This window comes from Narcine bancroftii, chromosome 8, assembly GCF_036971445.1.
Source record: "Narcine bancroftii isolate sNarBan1 chromosome 8, sNarBan1.hap1, whole genome shotgun sequence".
NCBI classification, from domain to species: domain Eukaryota; kingdom Metazoa; phylum Chordata; class Chondrichthyes; order Torpediniformes; family Narcinidae; genus Narcine; species Narcine bancroftii.
Genome location: NC_091476.1, coordinates 45,636,376 through 45,662,224, shown reverse-complemented (window position 1 = coordinate 45,662,224; position 25,849 = coordinate 45,636,376). Strand labels below are relative to the sequence as shown.

Sequence of the window (25,849 nt, the reverse complement as noted above, 5' to 3'; positions counted from 1 at the left end):
CCCTTTGAGGAACAGAGTTCCTCAGAAAGGGTGAATGTTCATATCCCAAGGCAGTTCTGCAGGCTGGTTTTTATCTCTGCACCGAGATCACTAATATTCACTGCAACAGTATTCTGCTCTGCCTACTGTTCCCAGATTCTGATGCGATTGTTTTAAAGACCAAGCCTCACACAATAAAAAACATCAGGAGAGTCCACACAGGAATGAGAGCACTTGCAAAACCAAATCCAAGCTTCCTCACAGCCCTTTCAATATAATATATCCATCTATTCCTGTCTCCTTTTGTCAAATCAAACTACTAGAGATGCAGGAAATCTGAAACAATTACAGAAAATGCTGGAAATGCTCAGGCCATCTGTAGAGACAGAAAGAAACTCACCATTTTCAGGTCAGCAATGATTTCCAGCTGAAATGTTAACATTTTCTCACTCTATAGATACTGCTCAACATGGCGAGCATTCCCAGCAGCTTCTGTTTTATTCTCTCATGCACTTCCCTCAGAGGGATACATTTTTAGAAAGCTTATGATCGAGAATGAGTTGCACTGCGACTCTGCTGTTTGAAAATTGCTAGTTAACCTTATTCCACCTTTGAGCACGCTGTTATCTTGAATGACATTGCTCTAAGGACTTTATCAATGTAACAACGATTTCTGCCTCCATCACCTGTTCAGGTAGTATCCAAAAGACCTCTATCACTTACTGTTTTAAAAAAAATCAGTCTTCCTACTGCCTCAGAAGGGAAGGAGGGAAGAGGGGAGCGATAGCATTGGTCAGGAATACAGACAGGAGATTTTATGGACAAGATCGAGAGTCCCAGATGGTTGCCTCACAGGTGCCAGGGTCAGAGACATCTCTGATCGAGTCCATGGCATTCTTGAGATGGAAGGTGAACAGGCATATGTTGTGGTCCACATTGGTTCCAGTGATGTTGATATAAAAAGGGATGAGGTCCCGAATTTAAGAAGGACCTCAATGGTAGTAATCTCTGGATTGCTCCACGTCACTTGAGGGCAAGAATAGGAACTTATGGCAGATGAAGGCGTGGCTGAGGAGTTGGTGCAGGAGGCAGGGATTGAGATTTGTGGATCATTGGGATTGCTTCTGGGGAAGCTATAACCTGTACAAAGGGAACTCAATACACTTCAACTTGAGAGTACAAATTTCCTTGTGACAGGTTTGTTGGAGCTGATGAGAAGGGTTTAACTTGTATGGCGGGGGGATGGGAACCAGAGTGTTTAGGTCAGTTGGTGGAAAGGTAGATGCAATATGCAGTGAGGAATTTTAGGCAGTGAATGGGACATAAATGTCGTCAGTTGGATAAGTCAAAACGTGTTTACTTTAATGTGAGAAGTATTAATAATTGGGAGATGAACTTGAGCATGAATCAATACATGGAATTACATTGTTGTGGCCATTACAAAGATTTGGCTGCTTGATGTTTCAGGGATTAGATGTTTCAAAGGGGAGAAGGAGGGGAGGGAGCACCATTGCTAATCAGGGATAGTATCATAGTTGCAGAAAGGCATGATGTTATGGAGGGATCATCTACTAGGTCAGTATGGGTGGAAGTCAGAATCAAAAAGGGACCATTATTGCATCTGCTCTTGAAAAGCCTCCTGGGCAGAGGTGCAGAAAAGTTGGCCAAATTTTAAAAAGTGCAAAAATAATCAGATTGTTCCTAAGGAAGGCTTCAACTTTCCCAATATTGACTGGCACCTTCTGAGTGTAAAAAGTTCAGATAGGGCAAGATTTGTCAGGATACCTGACACAGTATGTGGACCAGCCAACCAGAGGAAAGGCCATACTTGATCTCATACTGGGGAGTGAACCTGGTCAGGTGACCAGCTTCTCCACAATGAGCATTTCAGAGATGGTGAACAATACTTCCTACTTTTAGTATAATCTTGGACAAGGATAGGATCAAACAAAATTGAAGTATGGGAAAAGGCTAATTATGATGGGATATGGCAGGATAGAGTAAATTCAGAACAGATTTTCTCAGAAATGCACAACATAAATGTAGAGATTATTTAGGGACCACTTGTATGGGGTTCAGTGTATGTTTGGCTCACTGAGACAAGGAAAGAATGGTAGGGTAAAGGGACCATGTTGACAAGAGAAGTCAAGAGGAAGCAGAAAGCATACTTAAGGATTAGGATCACACAGGGAACCTGAAAATTATAACGTAGCCATGAAGAAATTTAAGGGATGAAGCTAAAAGAGGACACTAGAATTCATTTGCAAGAAGGATTAAGAAAACCCCCAAGGCATTATATCCTTACGTGAAGAACTGGAGCACGACAAGAACGAGGGTAGGACTGCTCAGGGATAAACTAAACTTGAGGCAGAGGAGGGAGGGGAGGTCTTCAATTAATACTTTGCTTCAGTGTTCAGCAGGGAGAGGGACCTTGATGGCCCATTTTCAACTTTTTTGGCAATGGTCCCCAGGATTCTGCTTGAAGTTTATGGCCCCTTTCCCGTAAAGGAATCAAATTTTAATTTATTCCGTAATTCTCTCCTATCAACTACATTAAAAAAAAATTTAAAAATTTATGTTACCTGAGGTGAAAAGAAAAACAACGATTTTACGTAAATGTTCCATGGCTCCGGGTAGGACCCCCGTTGAGAATGGAAAGGCCTTGATTAATATGAGAGTGTAGGACAGGCTAATGTGCTGAGGTGAAGAGGTGTGCGAGAAACATTAGGATAAATCCCTTGGGTCATAGGGGATATACCCCGAAGTTACTACAGGAAATGAAGGAAGAGATTACTGGGGCATTGATGATTATCTTTACATCCAGAGAATGGGAGGTTGGCAAATGTGGCTCCAAGAAAGGTAATAGGGAGAATTTGAGAATTATCAACCAGTGAGTCTTGTCAGTGGTGGCCAAACTATTGCAGAGGATTCTTAGGGACAGGACTTATGAGCTTTTGGAGAAGCAAAATCCTATCAGGTATAGTTAGCATGGCTTTGTGAAGGGCAGGTTGTACCTAACGAGCCTAATTGAATTTTGAGGAGGTAAAACAATTGCACTTGAATTCCTGATCATCACGGCTTTCTTGTATGATTCATCAGGTGGAAACAAACAAGGGTAATCCATCAGCAAGTAGTAGCTTTGTCACTGTCCTTCACCACACTACTCATGCAAGCACCATAGGACAAAGAGCTTCACCCCAATATAACTGCCCACTGAGAATATTCAATAAATTATCTTTCTCTCCTCAATAACCAACACTTTCCCTTTCTATTTAAACATTATCTGTACTTTTCATGTCTAAAGATAGAAGATAGATTTAAAATAACTGTTGATTCTTTGACCTCAGCACATCCCAAATTAAAGTTTTTTTATGCATTTACAATCACACAGTTGGAAAAGTAGCAGTTGCATTGCACAAATGAAGATCTCTCTGACAACTATGATGTAATGGCCAAATAACCTGCCAACTGATAGCATCTGTAGGTTAACCATTGGACCAAGAACTACTCATGGATTTTTCCTCAAACAGTGCTGCAAATTCTTTGTAAGTGTTTAAAATTGTTAACCTAATATTTCTAGTATACTTGGAAAATGGCCAGGATCTTGCACTATAACAGGAGAGATCGACATGTTTGACCTTGGATCACCCACTGACAATAATGGAAATTACTTCAGAGAAATGCGATTAATGGTTGGTCGAAGAGCTGACTCCAGCACACATAACTGGACTCCCCCTTGCTTTCATCTCCACTCTACTCATGGTATAATAATGAGATTTTATTCTAAATCATTTCATACTAACAAAGTAGGAATTTTAACCCTTCAAAAGCATTTGGGAGCATACAACAATATTGCTTTCAAACTAAGTCCTCACTCATTTATCCCTGGTTTGTGGATGCCACATTCATTCTGTTTGCTGAGCTCTCTTGAGGGGGTGGTGTGAAAATTCCCTGAACCCCTGGCAGCAGTTTCACACATCAGCATCTCACTCACTGAGACAAAAACCAACATGAGATAACCCAATAAAGCTCTGTGAAGTGAGATTGATTAAAAAAAGATTTAGAAAGTGAATGAAGGGTCTTCAACCGGAAACATAAACTCTCACTGTGAAACACTAAAGTCTGCAGATGCTCATATACAAAAGTGCTAGAGGAACTCAGCAGGTCTCACACTGTCCACAGGGAGCAAAGATATATACCAACATTTTGGCCCTCAGTCCTTTATCAAGGTATGAGGAATGACCTGCTGAGTTCTTCCTTGTACATGAAAAAATGAAAGGTTTGTATTGTCACAGGTGGGACGTGAGGTGATGAGTGTTCTCTGCTTTTTATGAGTTTTTTAGAGTTAGATGCTGAAGGCATCAATCACCAACGGTGAAATAAATAGAAAGAAATAACTGACAGAATAAAAGTGGACCAAATTGAAGACAACCATCAACGGCAAGCGGGAAACATTTAAAAGTGCTGTTTGAGCAGTTGTGAGAGCACAGCCAGGAGGCCAAGCCGAATGGTGATGGGCTCTGTGTGCGGCACAATGGCCTACAAAAGCATACTTGCCCTTTTGGAATGGTAGTGTTTGAGATGGAACACAGAACAGAGGCAGAACAGGCCATTCAGCCTACATGTTGCTCCAAACATGACCCCAAATCAAGCTAAAACTACTGCTTGCACCTGATAGATGCCTTCCATCCATTTCATTGTCTAATTAGAACCTTCTTAAATAACATTATTGTTTCTGCTTCCACCACTGCCAGGGGTCTTCCAGGCACCCACCACTCCTATGCAAAATATTAGCCCCACACATCTCCTTTAAGCTTTCTTCCCCTCACTTTAAACACATCTACTCTGTGACATATTTACTCTGGGAGAAAAAAATTCTAACTGTCCACCCTATCAATTATTTTCATGACTTTATACACCTCTATCAGGTCTCCCCTCAGCCTCCAACACTCCAGAGAAAACAAGTTTGTCCAACCTCTCCCTGTAACTCATACCCTCCAAACCTGGCAAAATATTGGTAAATCGGTCTCCTTTCCAAAGCCTCCACATCCTTCCTGTAATGGGGTCACCAGAGTTGCACACAGTATTCCAAGTGCAGGTGAAGTTTAAGTTTATCATCATCTAACTGTACATATAGAACCAGATGAAACAGTGTTTCTCTGCACCACCATGCACACACATACATGGCATGTAATTATCATAAATATACATAAAGCTACAATATAAATGTAAATATTTTGGAATAATTTACTCATTTCATGTACAGAGACCCATGGTTACAGGATACTGCTCATCAATCTCACAACCAGCGGGAAGAAGCCATTTCCCAGCCTGGCAGACCATTGATGCTATATTTTTATATAGCTGCAACATAATTCCCTCATTTTTATACTTAATAAATACCATGCCCAATGAAGCCAGACATACCATATGCCTTCCTTACCACCAGATCGACTTGTGTGGCCATTTTCATTGAGCTCTGGACCATCAGATCACTCTGCACATCAATGTTTTTAAGAACCCTCCTATTAACTGAATGCAGTCCCCTTACACTTAACCTCCAAAAGATCAACACCTCACACCTGTCTAGATGAAATTCTATCTGCCATTTCTTGGCCTAACTCTACATCCAGACAATATCCCATTGAATTATTTGATAGCCCTCTACACTTTTCAGAATCAGAATTTATTGTCATGAACAAGATATGAAATTCGGGGTTTTGCGACAGCATCACAGCCCAAGCGTTCATATTATAACCATCTTACAACATTACTATAGATATAGTCGTGCACGAAAAGTAAGGCAGTGTCTTTGGTTCATTGATTATTCAGGAATCTGAAGCAGCAGGGAAGAAGCTGTCCTTGTGCCATTGAGTGTTCATCTTTAGGCTCCTGTATTTTTTCCTGATGGTAAAGGTTCCATTGTTGTCAAGTAATATTGCATTTAGAATGTAACAAACATGAAATTCTTTAACTTTTATCCACCGTAAGGCAGACAGAGTTGCCACTTTTGTCCAGCGTCCCTCACAGAAACCTACAGCACCTGGTGTTCCTAGGCCGTCTCTCCTCCAAGTACTGACCAGACCTGTGCCTGCTTTGCTTCCGAGATCAGACAATCCCGGGCATATTCAGGTTAGGCGTGCCCTGAGTGGTAGCAGAGTGGCAAGGGAATGGCCTGGGTGGTGGGGGTCCTTGAGGAGAAAGGCTGCTTTTTTAAGACACCGCCTCATGTACATGTCCTCGATGGAGTGGTTTGGTGCCTGTAATGTCACAGGCCAAGTTAACAACCCTCTGGCGTTTATTCGTGTCCTGAGAGTTAGCACCTCCATACCAGGGCAGTGATGCAACAAGCCATAATGCTCTCCACGGTACATCTGTAGAAATTTTCGCCACTGGCGAGCTTTCTTTGTGACTGCATCAATGCAGAAGCTATGGGACAGATCCTCGGAGATGTTGACACCAAGGAATTTGAAGTTTTTGACCCTCTCCACTACTGAGCCCTCGATAAGGACTGGGTCGTGTTCCCCTGATTTCCTTCCTAACGCTGAGCGCAAGCTTGTTGTCGTTACACCTTTCAAAGAACTGATCTATCTCACTCTGTCCACTTTCTCATTGCTGCTTGTGATTCTGCCGACAACTGTGTCATCGGCAAACTTGTAGATGGCATCTACAATTCCACTAATCTCTGTAACATTTGCAATGTGATTAACACACACATCACCTTTTCATCCAATCATCTATGTATATTACAAGCAAGAGAAGTCCCAATGGAACACCAGGAGTCACAGGCCTTCAACCCAAATAACAGCCTCCATCACTCTGTTTCTAAGGGAAAGCTAATTCCATATCAAAATTATCAACTCAGTCTAGATCCAGTGCATCTGGACCTACTGAGTCAGTAACCATGGGGGACCTTGACAACATCCACTACCCTACACACATCAACTATCTCTGTCATTTCATCAAAACAGTCAGATTGGTAAGACATAATAAAGCCATGTTGCCTGTCCATAATCTGATCATGATCAACCAAATGTGCATAAATACTCTCCGTAAATATCCTTTCCAATAGTGTCCCAACCATTGATGGAGGCTAACTGGCTTGTAATTTCCCAGATTATTTATTTTTCCTTTCTTGAACAAAGGTACCACATTTGCTACTATCCCATTGCTCAAGATCCCAGCAATCAGCAACAGGTTGAGATCTAATTACAATGTTATTGGGAAGCAATGGCATTGGGAGCATTAATTGGGAACAGATGCTTGCAGAAAAATGCACAGCAGAATGCAGACTATGTTTAGGGGATGTGGAGAGGTTTGTCCCTCTGAAGTAGGGAAAAGCTAGTAGGATAATGGAACTATGGTTATCAAGAGGGGAAACATTTACTCAAGAGGAAGAATACTCAAGTTTTAGGAACCAAAAATCAGGCAGGCCTCTTGAGAATTATAAGGTACCCAGGAAGGAATTTAAGAAGGGATCAGGAGAGCATGAAGAGGAATTTAGAGAACCTTGGCAAGTTGGATCAAAGAAAATCCCATTGATGGATTGATGTGAAGACCAGGTGATTGACTGGAATGAGGGTAGAACTGCACAGGGATAGAGATGGAAACGTGTCTGGAGGTGGAGAAAGTAGGGGAGATCGTTAATGAATACTTTTTTTAGTGGTCACTAGGGAGACCAAGTTCGCTGAATGTGAGATCAATGTAGTACAGGCTAATGTACTACATGTCAAGATTAGGAAAGAGGTAGTATTAGAGTTTCTGCAAAACATTTGGATAAACCAGCTCTTGGAACCAGATGTAATATACCATGGCAAGTGAGGGAAGAGATTGCTGGGGCATTGGCGATTATCTTGGTGGCCACCCTGGCCACAAGAGTGGTACCAGAGGATGGCACATGTAGTTCCCTGTTTAGGAAAGGTAATAGGGACAATCCTGGGAATTGGAGACCAGTGAGTCTTGCGTCAGTGGTGGGCAAACTATTAGAGAGGATTCTCATAGACAGCATTTGCAAACATTTGGAGAAGTAAAGTCTTCTCCGGGATGGTCAGCATAGCTTTGTGAGAGTCAGATCATGCATCATGAGACTCACTGAGATTTGAGGAGAAGACAATGGAAATTGATGAAGATAAGGAGGTGGTTGTGGTGAAAATTGCTTTCAATGAGAAGTTTGACAAAGTCGGTTCATCCAAGAAAGTAATGAGGCATGGGATCCGAGAACTTTGGCTGCTTGGATTTGGAATTGTTTTGCCTGAAAAAGGCAAAGGATAGTAGTGGATGCACTGTACTTTGGAGATTGGGATTAGTAGTGCTCTGCAGGGATCCGTTCTAGGACCCCCTGCCCTGTGTGATTTTTATAACTTACTTGAATGAGGATGTGGAGGAGTAGGTCAGTAAGTTTTCAGATGATACAAAGATTGGAGGTGTGGATAGCGTTGGTCATAGGTTAACACAGGATTATAGACAGGACGCAGAGAGGGTGGAAAAGTGCAGATGGAATTCCATCTGAAAAAGTGTCAACTTGCACATTTTGAAAGATTGAACTTGAAAGCAGAGTACAATTCTTAACAATGTGGAAGAATAGCAAGATCTCGGAGTCCAAGTCTATTGACTCTTCAAAGTTGCCACATAAATTAACATGGTGGTTAAAAAGGTGTATGATGTGCCAGTCTTCGTTAATCAGGGGAATGAGTTCAAGAGCAGTGAAGTATTGTTGCAGGTTAGACCACACAATAGAGTACTGTGTTCATTTCTGATCACTTCATGATAGAAAGGATGTGGATGTTTTCAAAGAGGTATTGAGAGACTTACCAGGATGCTTCCTGGATTAAAGACAATGTTTGGTGAGGAAAAGTTAAGTGAGCTCAGCCTTTTTCTCTTTGGAGACAGAGGATGAGAGGAAATTAATCGAGATGTACAAGATTAGGCTTACGAGGGGGACAGCTAATGCTTGTTCCCCAGGGCGGAAATGGTCAATACACAGCAGGGTTGGCGTAGTGGTTAGCCCAATGCCTTTACAGCGCCAGCGATCGGGACTAGACCAGGGTTCAAATTCTGTGCTGTCTGTAAGGAGTTTGTACGTTCTCCCCATATCTGCATGTGTTTTCTATGGGGGCTCCAGTTTCCTCCCACCCTTCAAAAACTTATAGAAGGTGTAAGTTGATGGGGTATAAATTGGGCGGCATGGACTCGTGGGTCAAATTGGCCTGTTTCATTGCTGTATGTCTAAATTTTTAAAAATTAAAAAAAAATTTAAAATTTAAAAAGAGGACACCCATTTGGAGGAAAGTTTAGGAAAGAACATAGAGCATGACAGCACAATACAGGCCCTTTGGCCCATGATGTTGTGCTGACTTATGTAAACCTACTTAACAATCTAATCCATGTCAGAGTTAGGTTTTTTTTTTATATACACACACAAAGTGGTGGGTCCCAGGGGAGGTGGTGGTTCAGACTGATTTAAAAGGGACATTTAAAAATCTTCAGCACATGTGTATAAGAAAAAATTAGGGGGTATGGGTTGTGAGGGAGGGATTAGATTGGCAATATTGTAGGCCAAAAGGCTTATATTATTTCATGTTTCATCTTTTCACTTACCTCTTTCAATAACCAGGAACACATCCCATTAGGCCCATGGAACCTGTCCACTTCAATGTTCCTCAAAAGACCCAGTACCACCTCTTTTTGATCTCAAAATGCCCCAACAATGAGCATTCTCCACTTTATGCTCCCTATCACTGTCCATGTATTTACACTGGTAAATACCAATGGAACAAACTCATTTAATCTTCGCCCACTTACTCTGACTCTATGTATAAACTCTCTCCCTCATCCTTGAGTGGTCTTATCCTCTCTCTCATCATCAGCAAGGATTTCTTTAATGCTGCTCATAAGGACATATCACAGCACCCTTTGCCCTTTCTAATATTTTACTTGTGCTCTTTACTACGGTATTTATATTTCCATAGGGCTCTGACTGATTATTGCTTCCTAAACCATACATATCCTCCTTTTCTTTTTGACCAAGTTCCTAACCTCTCTGGTCATCTTTACCTTGCTATCCCCATCCTTTGCACTACAACATGCTGGCCCTGGAATCACTTGTCCTTAAACAACGCGGTTAAGGATTTGCCCGATAACATATGCTCCTGTTTTACTCCCCAGTTCCATTCTAATTGTGTCATCATTTGTCCTCCCACAAGTTAGTACTTTTTAACAAGGCTCCAACATTATCAAGGAGTGGTGAAGAAGCTTCACTATTTTAAAGGATGCAGTAAAATAATCTTATTATTGGTTATAAAGATTAGAATTGGCAGGCAAGAGGGTAAAAGATTACTGAGGATACATGGGAATGCCAACTTGAAAATGCAATCAGATCAGGATAATCTTATTAAATAGTTGGTCCACTGTTGAGGGGCTCAGATGTATGGATGAAGGGCTCAAGCCCAAAACATTGGTTATGTATTTTTATCTTTGCTATATAAACGACAGTTTGACCTGCTGAGTTTCTCCTGCATTATATTTTTACTTCAATTACTTTTGTATTTTATTTCTTTCTTTACTTGGATCAGCTTGTCTTGTTCAGCCCACCTCAACAGGTTTTTGGAGTGGAGGAGGAAAGGGCTGAGAAAAGGAGAACCCGTACACAGCAGCAGAATCGCTCGTACCTAGTCATCAAGCAAAGCTCTATTGGGTCCCAATTTTGCTTCATTTCAACAACGGTTCATTTTGTTTAATAACTTGGCTCTGCCAATAGTGATGTTCTGAGAATCAACAACTCACTTCCTGTTTCAAACCCATAACCAGATCGGAAGTAGATTTCACACTCATTGTCAGCTTGTGCCTCCAGAACCAGCTTTAGCAACACGTGCACTATACTGAGCTTCAACGAGCACTGACACAACAGTAAACACAATGAGCTTCTAGGCACTGTGCAATCCAGGCCAAGAACAACAATGTACAACCAGACAGACACATGTCACCACTACCTGTAATTACTTAGCAGACAGGGAGTCAAAGAGCCAAGTCCTACCTTCAGTCGCCTTGTTAAGTGCTGAAAGGGTGGTCAAAACCTTGTTGAAGTTCTGGCCTTTGAACAGGTCATAGACATCGAAAGTTTGCTGTAAACAAAGTTGAACAAGTTCATTACAAACTGGCAAAGGAACATCAGTACTTTGGAAAGATGTGCGTCGAATTGGCTAGCCCAGCATTTAGAGGAGGTGGCAGCAAGATGGATCCTCCTGGACCACTTCAAGGAGTGATACCCAGCCCACTAAGGGGGACTCAGAACCACACAGTGCCACAGCTAGGTCAGAGTGGCAGAATTCCTCCCCCAGCACACAAGGGGATCTGCAGGGCATTTACAATACTAACAACTTCAGTCACCCTTACTGAGACCAGATTTTCATGACAGGTATTGATTTTTTTTTTAAATTGTCCTCGTCTCATACAGTGGGATTTAAATTTGTTGCTGGGATTATTACTCTTGGCCTTCAGATTATCAGAAATAACATGCTGACCACAATATTTGTGATGAACACACTCTTCAATGCAAGTTCAGCTCCATAAGTGACATTAAATTTGTTACGAATTCAAACACCATCTCATTAACTCTCACTACTACATTGCACACACTGATTTAACATTCCTGTGAAATGACAGCCTCCAAGTAACTTTAATCCATTCCAAATATATTCCTTTATTTTTAAAACTATTTAACATGGAATCACTTTTTGTCACTTTCAATAATTGTATGATATTAATTGCCCCTCAGAAACATAGTCTGAACCAACAGTCCAGGAGAGTTTCACACCGGTTCCAGGTCAGAGGGGCTTGAACTAAGGGTTTCCTCAGAGAACTCAAATGGTACCAACACTGAAGTCAGCGCATCCCTCAGCACTTAGTCTGGACTTAGTGGGATCACATACAACATTTGGTCATTTGACACTTGAGGGCTTGGAGGGTCAACTGGAGAGCCCTTCTCACCACTGGCTAAGCAAGGTCTTGCTGCTTGTTTGAAAGTTCTGGCAATAAAGCACAGCAAAATGACATTAACAGTCTGCTGGGGAATTATCCAAAAGGATCCATCATGTTAGCTTCCCTGCAGAATTTGAATTTATGCCAAGCAGACTACTGAATGGCATAGAGTCAAATAAATTCAACTGAATGTCTTACTTGGTTCAATGGAAGGTAATCCCATAGCCTCCATATAAGTCAGAGATAACCTCAGCAGGATCCAAATGAAGCTCAACAGTCACAAACAGGATAGGGATTAGAATGAGGGCCATGTTGGATACATTCCCACTCACACCACACCAAATATTCTCTGAAGATTTGCGCATAATCCATTTTCACTCTCCAGATAAACTGGAATTGCTTGGGCAACTTCTGCAGCATGGAGCAACTAAAGAGCTTCTAACCCTGACCTCCAGGTTCTTTCCTGTATTGAATGAGGAGCACAGGCCTTACAAGATCAGCCCCACTTTGGGTAAATGCCCCCCCCCCCTAGTTCTTGCAGCCATATTCACGGCACCATCAAACATAATGATGAAGGAATCAAAGGATTGGCTGGAACAAATGCCAATGAAAACATTCCTTTGCCGTGACTAACGATGGCCTTGGATGCCACTTTGAACAGGCTGTGAATGCTTGAACTGTAGACCAACAGTGAATATGACCAGACTACAATGACATTGTCCACGTGCAGGAAGTTTCTCACCTGCGCTCTACCTTTTTATACAGCTCTGGATGGCACAGTGACACAGCCATGAGAGCCACTATTTCACAGCGTCAAGGGCCCAGGTTCAATCCTGACCTCTGGTATTGCCTGTGTGCAGTTTACAAGTTCTCCCTGTGACCATGTGGGTTCCTCTTGTATGCTCCAGTTTCCACCCACATGCCAAAGATGCTCATGTTGGTATTGAATTGTGTCATGAGTTGCCCCAAAGTGTAATTAGAAGTAGAATTTGGGGAAAGTTGATAAGAATGTGGGAAAGAATAAAAAAAGGATTAAAGTAGGATGAGTGTAAATGGGAGGCATTGATTCTGTGGGCTGAAGGGCCTATTTCCTGCTGCATATCTCTGTATGACTCATTGTGGTCAAGGAAAGTTTAAAATACAAACAGTGAAAAGCTGGTGGCCAGTGGCTCAAGCAGCATCCTCCATACAGTCAACATATTCAGAATTAAATATTCAATCCAACTCAATCGCCAGATAAGAACAGACTATTCCAGCCAACCATTTAACTTGCAGGCATAACCAGGCAGGAATTAAAGACCTTCTGCTTGAAGCAATTGAGTTTTTTTTTATTCCATCTGACCCAAGTTTCCTTCCTCTTTATTAAATGTTGCCAGAAATTGAAATTCTCAGCAGAAAGTATGTGTGCACATGAGATTAATGATTGTGTGCAGCAGAGACCACAACTACTAGGAGTCTGATTTGTTAGATCCACTTCAGTAACACAAGGACATAACTCAAGTTAAAATCTTCACAAATCCCCAGAACAAAAAAAATTATTCTGAAGTACAGTTTTCATTATTGCAGAAAAATGAAGTCAATGTATGCATTGCTTGCACACAAATAAAGAAGGGATGAAACTGGCGCTGTCTATAAGAATGGCGCTGTACATTCTCCCGGTCTCTGTGTGGATTTCCTCCAGGTGCTCCAATTTCCTCCCAACCTTCAAAACATTCTGGGGTTGTAGGTCAATTGGATGTACTGTAATTGGGTGGCACGGGCTCGTTGGAAGAAAGGGCCTGTTACTGTGCTGTAGGCCTAAATTTTAAATTTAATGTTAAATATTTAAATTACTAACCTATTGATGTGTTGTGTAATAGGTAATCATTGGTGACGGTTTTATTATTGTACACATTGTACAATGTACATGTACACTGAAATTCTTACTTGCTGCAGCCAAACAGGTACTTGTATAGAAAAACTATAAGACAATAAATGCATTAGGTAATAAATATTCCCAGTAATCCTTGAGCAAAAACAAAATGACTTGCATTAGTACAGACAGTCCTTTTGCACTAACAGAGCAGTCTGTGATTAGTGTTACAAGGGAAGGTTTAAGAGTCTGATAGCTGTTGCAAAGAAACTGTTTTTAAACCTAGAGCTGCTGGATTTCATTCTTCTGTACCTTCCACATGAACATAGCAGTGAGAAGAGGTTGTCACCAGAGAGATGGGAGGTCCTTTATGATGTTCACTGCCTTCTTGAGGTTGTGCCACACATTATGTCTGCAGTGGATGGAAATTTGGAGCCTGTGATGGACCTAGCTATCATTACTAACTTCTGCAGCCTTCTGTGTTCCTGGACACTTCAATTGCCAAACCAGGCTGTGATGCAACCAGCCAGTATCCATTCCATTGTGCAGTTGTAGAAGTTCGCCACCCTGTAGGACAACATATCAAATCTGCTCAGGCTGTGGGGAACTCGCCTGCAAATTGAACAATGCTGCAGATATTTTGCATCTACCTGGACACTGCCCAAAGTTTGAACTTTAAACCCCTTTTGAAAGGCATTGTGGATTGTACACAAGTTCCTTCATGCTTGTTCCTTCATGCAGAAACAACCCATTACATTTCCTTTCAAAAATGATTAAAATATTGTCGTGAAACAAGAAAGTCTGCAGACGCTTTCATTGTCGTTCACTCATCACTTCCCACCAATTAGGACCCCAAACAATCCAAGTGACGCAACCCTTCACCTGTGAATCCGCAGGAGTCATCTAATGCATCCGGTGCTCCTGTTGTGGCCTCCACTACATCAGAGATTGGATGCAGATTGGAAGGGGGGGGGGGGAAAAAGAAAAAAAAAAAAAAATCGCTTCACTGAGCACATTCAGTCCATCTACTGTAAAAGCTGGGATTCCCAGTGGACACCCATTTCAATTCCCTACCATTTCCCATGTTGACATGTCTGTTCATGGTCTCATGTACTGCCAAACTGAGACTATGCACAAATTGAAGGAACAACAACACATATTCCATCTGGCCATCCTCCAGCCAGATGACATTAACATCAACCTCCAGTTTCTGTTAGCACCCCCTGTCTCTCTCTTTCCCTTTCCTTATGTCTCCTTTCCTCTGGCTCCCCAACCTCAGTCTCTTCCCCCTCTCCCACTTTACCACTCTGCCTCCTTTCCTCCAGCTCTGGAGCTCTCATAGAGCTACCCCATTCCCCCAATGAATTCTTGGCTTTTCTCCACTGTCTTCCCACCCATGTCCACCTGTGGCCTCTTGTCTGTTGGCCTGTGCTCCTCCCCCTGCACCTTCTTCCTTCCTCACCCCACCTTTTTATTCAAGTGGTTGTCTCTTTGCATTCCATCCCTCTTCTATTTGTTAATCCATTATTTCCCTAGCATTCATCTCAGCCACTCCCTGTAGGAGAGACATGCTGAACTTTCTCTTGAAGGGTCAGGCCCGAAACGTTGGTTATATAATCTTTGCCTCCTGCAGACGCTACAAGATCTGCAGAGTTTCTCCAGCAGTTTTGTGTATTAATTAAAATGTTGTCTTTGTATTTCCATCAAACTTTTCCTGGCCTTGCCAACCAACTTCACAAAAACTGGAATGGTCAACCTGTTGCAGTTTTCCCAAATGTCACCTGATGCACTGCCCAACCCAGCGGGCTTCATCTCACTGGCTGACTCGCTCTCACTTGCTGCTGGGACTTCTCCGTTGCCTTTCTCTCCTCAGAAAACCAGAAAAATAACACAAGGAGATATTACTGCTGTTTTCATGAACTTCAGAAGTTGGTCTTTTGTCAAGGTGGTAAAACCTGCATGAAGCTGCTGCAGTGTGTCGGAAACGCTGGAAATAAAACTGTCCTGGGTAATGTCTGCAGAGCACAAGGTTTAAGAGATGAAGTCTATAATTATAATTAACCAAAGTGGTCAGTGTGGAATCATGTACCCAGATTAATTTTAATTTAGAGTGGATGCATGGGCCTCCTCTCATCCCATCCCCATTTGTTAATCCATTATTTCCGTGGATTTCATTTCAGCCACTCCATGTGGGAGAGACACGCTGAACAAACTTTTCTGGATTTATCGGTGACTATCCTCCATTATGGTCCTTTCTTTTGCACCATGTTACATCTACCCTAGTAAATCTTTGTACACACCATCAATTATCCCTCAAGCTTCTCTGAAAAGAGTCCCAGAAATTTAGCCTAACTGAAATCTGAGGAAATTGAATGGGAGTTGAATGCATTCAACTTGGTTGCAGGCAGCAAATGATTTCCAGCATGTTTTATGCTGGGAAATCAAGTTATCACCACAGAACAATTTCAAAAATTGTTAAACCACAGGGTGACAACTGCAAATTGCAGGGTGGCACAGTTAACGTGACACTGTAACAGCGTCAGCAACCTGGTTCGAATCTGCCACTGCCTGTCAGGAGTTCGATGTCTGTATGAGTTTCCTCCGGGTGGTTTGGTTTCCTCCCACCCTTCAAAACGCATGGGGTTGTAGGTTAATTTGGTACGATCGGGCAACACTGGTTTCAATGGCTAGAATTGATTTCTACCGTGTTGTAAATAAAAATCAAATTGATTTTTTTTTAAATTAAATTCCAGAGGATATCTGTTTAAGGTGAGTGGAGGAAAATTTAGGGAGAGAGTGGTGGGTGCCTGGAATGCATTGCCGGGGGGTGGTGGAGGAGACTGGTACAATAGGGATATTGTCTCTTAGACAGGGTGCATGGCCATGCGAAAGAACTAGTCAGATGTGGGTTAGAAGAGCTCTCCGTGATTAAAAAGATGATTCAAAGTTATCATTCCAAAGATGTTGCGCATTAAAAATAGAAAATGACAGGTTAAAAAAACCTAGGGCCGAAGAAGTTCAAAAGTCATCGAGATCATTGACAGAAAGTCCACAAGGGAGTAGTGAAGAAGGTGCCGCCACTCAAATAGACAGGGGGGTCCACACCCGATCTACAAAAGTTGCTGAAAACAATGGAGACATTGGGAGACGTTGAGTGGACGATTTTCCAAGGTAGAAAATATACTGAGAAAGATGGCAGACAAAATATTGGTAATGGCGACAGCGCCCGAGAACCTGACGACTCGGATGGACCAGGTCGAAATGACCTGACAATGGCCCTAAAAGTAAAGGCAGCAGCATGGAAAATGGATAAACTGCTGCTGGATAAAATCGATCATAGGGAGAATTTCAGCAGAAGGAATAATGTCCATATTATCAGGTTAAAGAAGGGAATGACCCAGTGGGGTTCTTTGAGGAATGGATTCCACAAGGTTTGGGAACAGGCATATTCAAAGAAATCCTGCTTATTGAGAAAGCCCACCGGACCCTCAGCCCAGAAGACCTGATGATCAAAGACCATGACCAGTCCTGGTAAGACTTTTGAGTTATTGGGATCAGGAGGCATCACTAAGAGCATCAGTTGAATATGCCAGGGAAAATAATGGCCCAGTAGAGTTGGAAGGTGGAAAAGTGTTTTTTTCAAGACCTTAATGTGAACTAGGTTAAACAAAGAAAGGAATTTGATGGTGTCAAGTGACAACTGTGGACACAGAACATGAAGTACTCGATGCTATACCTAGCAACATTGAGAATCGACGTGTCGGAGGGACCTCGAAAATTCTGTAAATCTCCAAAGGAGGTTGAGAGATATATACACAAGGACTATAAAGTGGACCTCAGAACAGAATCCAGGGAAAAAAATAAGAAAAAGACAAAGTGAGCTATGAACTTAAAAATCTGAGTAAAAGTCAAGAGAGTTATATTTTGAATCATCTATTATTGGTTAATTAAAGTAGTATTGAAATGTATAAGAGCTCAAGAGAGGGTGAATACTTAGTTAAAAAGTAGCAGGGCGGGTACCCCAATTTAAGGGGGGTTAAAGGTGTCCGAGAAGGGGATATTTTTACAAAAATGTGCCAAAGTTAGGGGAGGAGTTTTCTTTTAGTTAGTACCATGGGCTTTTCTCGCAGGCTTCTGGGATTTCTTGTTTACATCAATGTTAATGCAGGGGCATTGTACATGTTTTTTTTTAAAAAAGGGAAAAATTATTTACTGTATGAATAAACAGAAGAGTCATATGGCAGGATATGTGTAAATATGAACATAAAACATTAAAATTTACTAGTTATAATGTAACAGATTAAAGAGATCTATAAAGAGGAAAAGAGTTAAGACATTTATTTTAGTTATTTTTCTTCCTTTTATTGAAATTTAGATAAAAATAATTGGGCCTCTTGTTTGTTGAATTGGATTTCAGATCAAGATAGCTCCTTCTCTTTTTCTTTTTCTTTCTCCTCTTTTTTTCATCTTCTCTCGTCTTTCTTTTTCATGTTTCCTTCTCTTACTTTTTTCTTCTTCATTAGGAGTTTTGTTTGGGGGAGGGGGGAGAGGGGTCATATTTGGAACATGTATTAATGATTCACATTTAATTACTTATCAGTGATGATAACTTGGTATTATTTGTTGACAAAATTAAAAATATTTAAAAAGAGGAAAAAGAATCTTGGCATAAAAAAAATTAAAGGCAGACATAGTTTATCTACAGGAAACACACCTTAAATATTGCAACATAATAAATTAAAAAGGGACTGGGTGGGGAACAAGTCATTTCATATTCTTTCAACTCCAAAGCAAGAGGGGTGGCAGTTTTAAATAACAAAAATATGCTAGTGTTGGTTGAGGATATATCCATTGATGCAGCAAGAAGATTTGAAATGGCATATTGTCGGATATACACAAAATCCTGGACGCTTCTGAACATTCATGATGAATCCTTTATGAAGAATGTCTTCTTAAAAGCAGTGAAAGGAAGACAAAATATATTGCTTGGGGGATATTTTAATTTTTGCTTGGACCCCATCCTTGATAAATCAGCAAAGACAGTGACTAAAGCAAAAGTTGCAAAGGTTACTTTTTCTTTTATGAAGCATTTAAATTTGATAGAGGTATGGAGACAGTCATACCCCAGGAGAGAGATTATTCATTCTACTCAAAGGTTCATGACCCTTATACAAGAATTGGTCTTTTTTTATATATGTCTGCACAATTGGAAAACAGAGTGGTTGAAACAGAACCTAACTCGATTGCTATCTGATCATGCACTGCTGACCTTAACGATACTGATGCCAAAGAAACAAGAGAGTGTTTATAGATGACATCTTAATTCTATACACTGTTGAGAAGGACGGATTTCTGTAATTTTATTAGGTGACAATTAGAACTGTTTTGTGAAACGAATTGTCCCACTACCAATGATGGTCTTTTTTTTAAAAAAAACATGGGATACACTCAAGGCTTATTTAAGGGAACAGATAATTTCATAAACTGAAAAAAGGAACAGATGACAGAGGTTAATCATCTGGAGAAAGAAATAACAGAGGTGGAAAGAGTACTGGAGATTGGATTTGAAGGATAAATAGACTCAGGCTCTCCTGGAATCCTTCTCAACAGTGGTTATCTGGAAAAAAAAAACAGATCCACTAAAATAGTCCTCATATAGATCCATTTCTGGCTAAAGACATGGACAATATTTATCTAAATTGATAAATACAGATCAGGTAAGCTTCGTTTAAAAAAAAAAAGGCACTGCGGACAATTTGGGCAGATTATTCAGTATAATTCATCTGGCTAAGTCTAAAGTGAACTGAGGTATAACTGTATCTTTAGATGGAGAAAAGGCATTTGATCAGTTAGAATGGCCATTTCTATTCAAAGTATTAGAAAAGTTTGGAATGGGCTGAATATTAATTAATTGGAATAAGAACTCTATCATAAGGCATGGTCCAAAATTATAATGAATGGTTAATGATGATGATGTTTCCTATGAGTAGATCCAGTTGGCAAAGACCATAAGGAAGGATTCAGGCATAAAGGGATTTAAAGTTGGCCAGGAAGAGCATAAAATTAATTTGTTTGCAGATGATGAGCCGTTGTATTTATCAGACCCCAATGAGTCTTTGGCCAAACTACAGACCATACTGGAGAAATATGGAAGTTTCTGGTTACAAAATTAATTTGGAAAAAAGAAAAGTTATGTCATTAATAAATTTTGATTATGAAAAATACCAAAAAGAAAGTCAGTTTAAATAGAAATTGAAAGGAATTAAATATTTAGGAATAATGTTATATAATAACTTACAAAATCTATAAAGACTTAACTATCTCCCTATGCTTGGAAAGATAGAAGATAATCTAAAAAGATGGAAAAACCTGCCTAGAACTTTAGTTGGGAAGGTTGTGTGAAAATGAAAGTGATGCCGAGACTGCAATACCTCTTCCAGTTGCTGCCTATTCCCTTGGCTCGGAATTTATTAAGACACTCAATGGTCAAATAAGACTATTTCTTTGGAACAATAAAGTGCCTAGTATCTCCATGAAATTGACGTAGGAATATAAACTGCGGGGATTAAGACTGCCGGATTTTTAAAAAATATTATCTAGTACCCCAGACATGGCTCCTTTCATCCTTTTTTGAAGTGGAGTGCTCTCCCTCATGGATCCAAATAGGATTACGTACAGTGAGGGAGGGGGCAGTGAAGGATTTTATTTATAAATAGAATGTTCAATTAATTTAAAAAAGACCATTTTAACATACATGATTAAAATTTGGCAAGAGATTAATGAATGAATTGGAAAAAAAGGTGGGGATATCACCAAAAGCACCACTGTGCCAGAATGAATTATTACCCATGAATCTGAGAAAGAATACTTGATATGAGAAAGAAATTAGGAATATTGAAGTTATTTATGAGGAAGGGCTGCTTATGTCCTTTAAACAACTAAAACAGAAATATGACTTATCCATGGAACTTTTTACTGCTTTCTTCAATTAAAGCTCTTCTGGCGTGAAAGAGGGGGTCCCGCAATGGTCCTGCCTTCAAGTAATGAAATGGAAGGGATGTTAGGCTGGAAAATATACCAAAATTTATAACTAGGATGTATTTTGTTCTCCAAGGTGAAAGTACTAAGTAAGGCCTACAAAGGTTGAGGGAGAGGTGGGAGTTGGACCTGGATGTTAAAATACCAGTGGAGTGTTGGTTTGATAGCATGACATCAATGATCAATGTGAGATATGGACTAATTCAATACAATTTTTTTTTTTTAACATCAACTATATCTCTAACTACAAAAGCTGCATAAATCAAAATCTGAAGTATCCAAAATGTGCTTCAGATGTGGCATTAAAATTGGATCCTTTTTATATTCTACCTGGTCGTGTGTAAAGGTAGGACCATTCTGGTATGATAATGCTGAAATACTAAGAGTAACAAGAGTGACTTTCCCATGAGCTGTACCTTCTAGGCAATCTTATGGACATGATCTAAAAACTGACTAAATTTCAAATTTGCTTTGTTAAAGTAGCTGTGGCTGTGGTTATGAAGTGTATAGTGATCATTTGGAAATCTGACTCTCCCTTCCTTATTGCTCGATGAACCTCAGAGTTGCGTAGTTGTACATCCATGGAGAAAATCACTTACAACTTAAAGAATAAATATGATGGGGGCGTGGCAAGATGGAATAGAAGACAGGCAGATGTGCAATTCCACCCTCCCCCAGCTAGATTTTTAAATACCCAATTTTAAAATTTATAAAAGTGGTTAAAAGTAGTATTTACAGTTTTTGGAATAGTGGAGGATTGCAATGGCTACTAATGTGAAAAAGTCAAAAGATCAATTACAGAAGAAATTACCTTATAAAAATGTTGAAGAATTGAGGCCTACCTATCAAGTTGAAACCACGGAGTCGTCGATGGAAGCTTCCAGGCCTCAGAGGACTTCTGCACGGTTATGTATTATGCTGGCACCAATCCTGCATCAAGAGAGAAGCCCTCGAGCCCGTGATGTTGCCTAGTGGTCCGGGGGCGCGCAGTGTAGCATTGGATGACACACCTGCGCGATCGATGGTTCTGCCAGGCATGCGCGGTGCTCCGCGGGCGCATGAATTACTGGAAAAGGTGTGGGCTGTGGGGGAACCTGAGCGACGGCGACCTGACAAGGTTGGTGCGCCATCTTCGGGTGTCCAGACCTGCAGCTGCACCGGAAAAGGACCAGTTGTGATTGAAGAAGAAGAGGATTTAACTTTACTGGAATGTACACAGGAAGAAATAGGGGCTGAGACTAGAGAAGGTAGGCCTCAAAGGGAGGTGATGGAATCTGGACTGGATTCTGTGTTTACTGTTTTGGAAGGGATTGCTTACCAAATGGAGAATATTTCGAAGCAAATGACTCAAGAATTTTGGAAGTGTAAACTAAAATGTGTACTATGTGTGAAGAAATGACAAATATGAAGCAAGATATGACTATAGTTAAAAGTGATGTTAATAGATGTATAAAATCAGTAGACACTGTACAAGATAATTTCAAAAAAATTGAAGCAGCTTTTTTTTTAATGTAAAAATCAAGTAGAAAGTAATAGGGAAAAAATGGAAAAAGGAATTATTGATTTTTCAATGATTCAATCTTCTTCAAAGTCGGAGGAATAATTTAAAAATAATGAGTCTTCCAGAAGATATTGAAGGTTCTGACCCAATAAAATTTTTTAAGAAATGGATCCCTCAGGTGTTAGGCAATGAGTTTTTTCCAGAAGGTCTGGAGTTGGATCGAGCACATAGAGCATTAAAGAAGAAGCAGTTTTCAGGACAGTCACCACGGGTGGTTTTAATTCGTTGTTTGAAATACCAAGATAGAGAAATATTACGACTGACGGAGCAGAAGGCGCGACAAAGTCAAACTCCAAATGATAATTCAAAATAATAGAGTATTCTTTTATGGGGACTTGAGTCAAGAAATTATTAGACGATGTCAGGAATTTAATTCAGCTCAAGAAGTATTGTGGCGGAAGAGTTATAAATTAGCTTTGCATTATCCTGTGGTGTTGAAAGTTTCTTTATGGAAATTTTCAATCCTAATTTTTTGAAAATGATCATGATGCATTCATTTTTGCTAATTCATTGCCAGATTTGCAAAGGAATGGTCAGTCTTCATCGTTGTCACCTAAAAGAAAGGCAAATGGGAATGGGAAGAATGGGAAGCATGGAAAGAATCAAAAGAAAGAAGAGCTGACATGAAGTCTTCTTGATATTTAGTACCCGGAACAATCATTGGGGCTGGAATCACTGAGTTGAATATACTTACTATATTTGACTGTGTTTAATTAAACAATGTATATATGTCTGGCTGAGAAGGGGTGGATAGCACTGAAATCTTTGATAGTCATCTGCCACTAGTGGGCTTTACCACACACAGATTTTTAGGGCGTTACTACCTTTGGGTAGTTTTTTTTAGGGGTGATTTTTCTTTATTTTTTTTAATTTGACGTTTTATAGGGGAAGGGTTTACGATTTTAAAGATTTATAAGGGGAGCGATATTTTGTAGTGTATTATTAGTTTGTAGGAATGTCTAATTTGAAATTTGCAACCTTTAATGTTCAGGGGTTGAATAATACAATTAAGCGGAAGCGAGTATTAGCCTATATATATATATATATAAAAAAAATGAAAGTTGATATTGCTTTTTTGCAAGAAACACATTTGACTGAAAAAGAACACTTGAAATTGAACAGAGAGTGAGTTGGTCATGTGTTTTCTTCTTTTAATTCTAAGGTGAGAGGCATAACAATTTTAATTCATAAGAGTTTGCCATTTGAATTAGAATCATTGGAAGGAAATGCTGGGAGAATTTTGAGGGTGAACTGTAAAATGTTTGCTAAATCTTGGACTTTGTTTAATGTTTATGCACCTAATACAGATGATAAATGGTTTATTTCAGAATCTTTTTTGTTGTTAAATCAAGCTAATGAATATATTCTAGTCGGGGGAGATTTTAATTGTGTTTTAGATCCTTTATTGGATAGATCTCCGAAAAATATAAGGAAATCAAAGATGGCGATACAAATTGGGGCCTTGATGAAAGATTTAAATTTGGTGGATATTTGGAGAAGAGTTAATCCTATGGAGAAAGATTTCTCTTTTTATTCATCTCAACATGATTCATTTTCCAGAATAGATTTTATTTTATATATCGGCACATTTATAGGTTAGAGTATTACAGGCTGAATATAAAAGTAGGGTTATATCGGATCATTATTTATTGCTCTTTTCTTGTGTATCCTCGGAAGTGGAACGTTCGTCTTACAGATGGAGGTTTAATACAATGTTATTGAAAAAAACAGAGTTTGTTACTTTTGTTAAAGAACAGATTACTTTGTTTTTGGCTGAGAATGTTAATTCTGTAGAAAGTCATTTTGTACTATGGGATGCTTTGAATGCTTATGAGAGGGAAGATTATTAGTTATACTACGAAAGTTAAGAAACAATATATGGCAGAAAGTTTAGCATTGGAAAAACAAATTGCTGAGTTAAAAAAAGATTTTCAGAAAGATGTGACAGAAGATCAAAAAAAGCTGCTTTAGTGAATTTGAAACTAAGTTATAATATATTACAAACTTATCAATTTGAGCATTTAATTAATTGATCTAAACAGCGTTATTGTGAATTGGGCGAGAGGGCACATAAGGTACTTGCGTGGCAATTAAAAATGGAACAGGTATTGCAGACTATTAATGCTGTTAAAAAGAATTCAATAGTTACCTACAAACCTCAGGAAATTAATGACCAGTTTTATTCATTCTATCAAAAATTATATACTTCTGAGGGGAAGCAGGACAATGGTTTTATTGAATCTTATTTATCTAAATTAACGTTACCGGTATTAGTGGAGGAATATGTTATGGAATTAGAATCTCTATTTACAGATTTTGAGATTAAGGAAGATATACAGGAGATGCCAAATGGAAAGTCACCAGGGGATGATGGATTCTCTGTGGAATTTTATAAAATCTTTTATGATTTATCTTCTGTATCAAAATACAGATGTATTACCACAAATAACTGAAGAACAGGTGTTACCAGAATCTTGTTCAAGTGCCTTAATTACTGTAATTCCAAAAAAAGATAGAGACCTATTGAAAGTGTCTTCATATAGACCTATTTCTTTATTAAATGTAGATTATAAAATTATAGCAAAAGTGTTAGCAAATCGGCTTGCTAAGTTCTTACCTAAGTTGATACATATTGATCAAACAGGTTTTATTAAGAATAGGAATGTGTCAGATAATATTCTTTGGTTGATAACATTGGTCAATGCATATCAAAAGCAGCCCAACCACCCAATTGTGATTGTGCTGGATGCAGAAAAAGCCTTTGATAGGGTTGAATGGGATTTTTTATTTAAGGTGTTAGAGCACACATGTCAAACTCTGGCCCGCGGGCCAAATTATATTTGGCCCGCAAGATCATATTTAATATATATTAGAGTTGGCCCACTGGCCGCCGTGCAAGTATAGCACATGCACAGCAGCAAGCACTACCATAGTAGTTTTTAGCACTTCCACAGCAGGCACAGCAGTACACCGATATAGTTAACGGGAAAGTTAATTAGATATTCACAGCGCCGCCTCGCTGCAACGGACCCGCCGCCTCGCTGCAACGGACCCGCCGCCTCGCTGCAACGGACCCGCCGCCTCGCTGCAACGGACCCGCCGCCTCGCTGCAACGGACCCGCCGCCTCGCTGCAACGGACCCGCCGCCTCGCTGCAACGGACCCGCCGCCTCGCTGCAACGGACCCGCCGCCTCGCTGCAACGGACCCGCCGCCTCGCTGCAACGGACCCGCCGCCTCGCTGCAACGGACCCGCCGCCTCGCTGCAACGGACCCGCCGCCTCGCTGCAACGGACCCGCCGCCTCGCTGCAACGGACCCGCCGCCTCGCTGCAACGGACCCGCCGCCTCGCTGCAACGGACCCGCCGCCTCGCTGCAACGGACCCGCCGCCTCGCTGCAACGGACCCGCCGCCTCGCTGCAACGGACCCGCCGCCTCGCTGCAA

General features: G+C 40.4%; 1 protein-coding gene across 1 annotated transcript in view; it reads right to left on the bottom strand.

Moving 5' to 3' along the window:
- arhgef6 (Rac/Cdc42 guanine nucleotide exchange factor (GEF) 6) overlaps positions 1–25,849 on the bottom strand; it is a 158,638-nt gene that overhangs the window by 109,446 nt on the left and 23,343 nt on the right. The window contains exon 3 of the mRNA XM_069893554.1: positions 11,012–11,099. Within this exon, the coding sequence (XP_069749655.1) occupies positions 11,012–11,099 (88 nt within the window). The remainder of the gene's footprint in view (positions 1–11,011; positions 11,100–25,849) is intronic.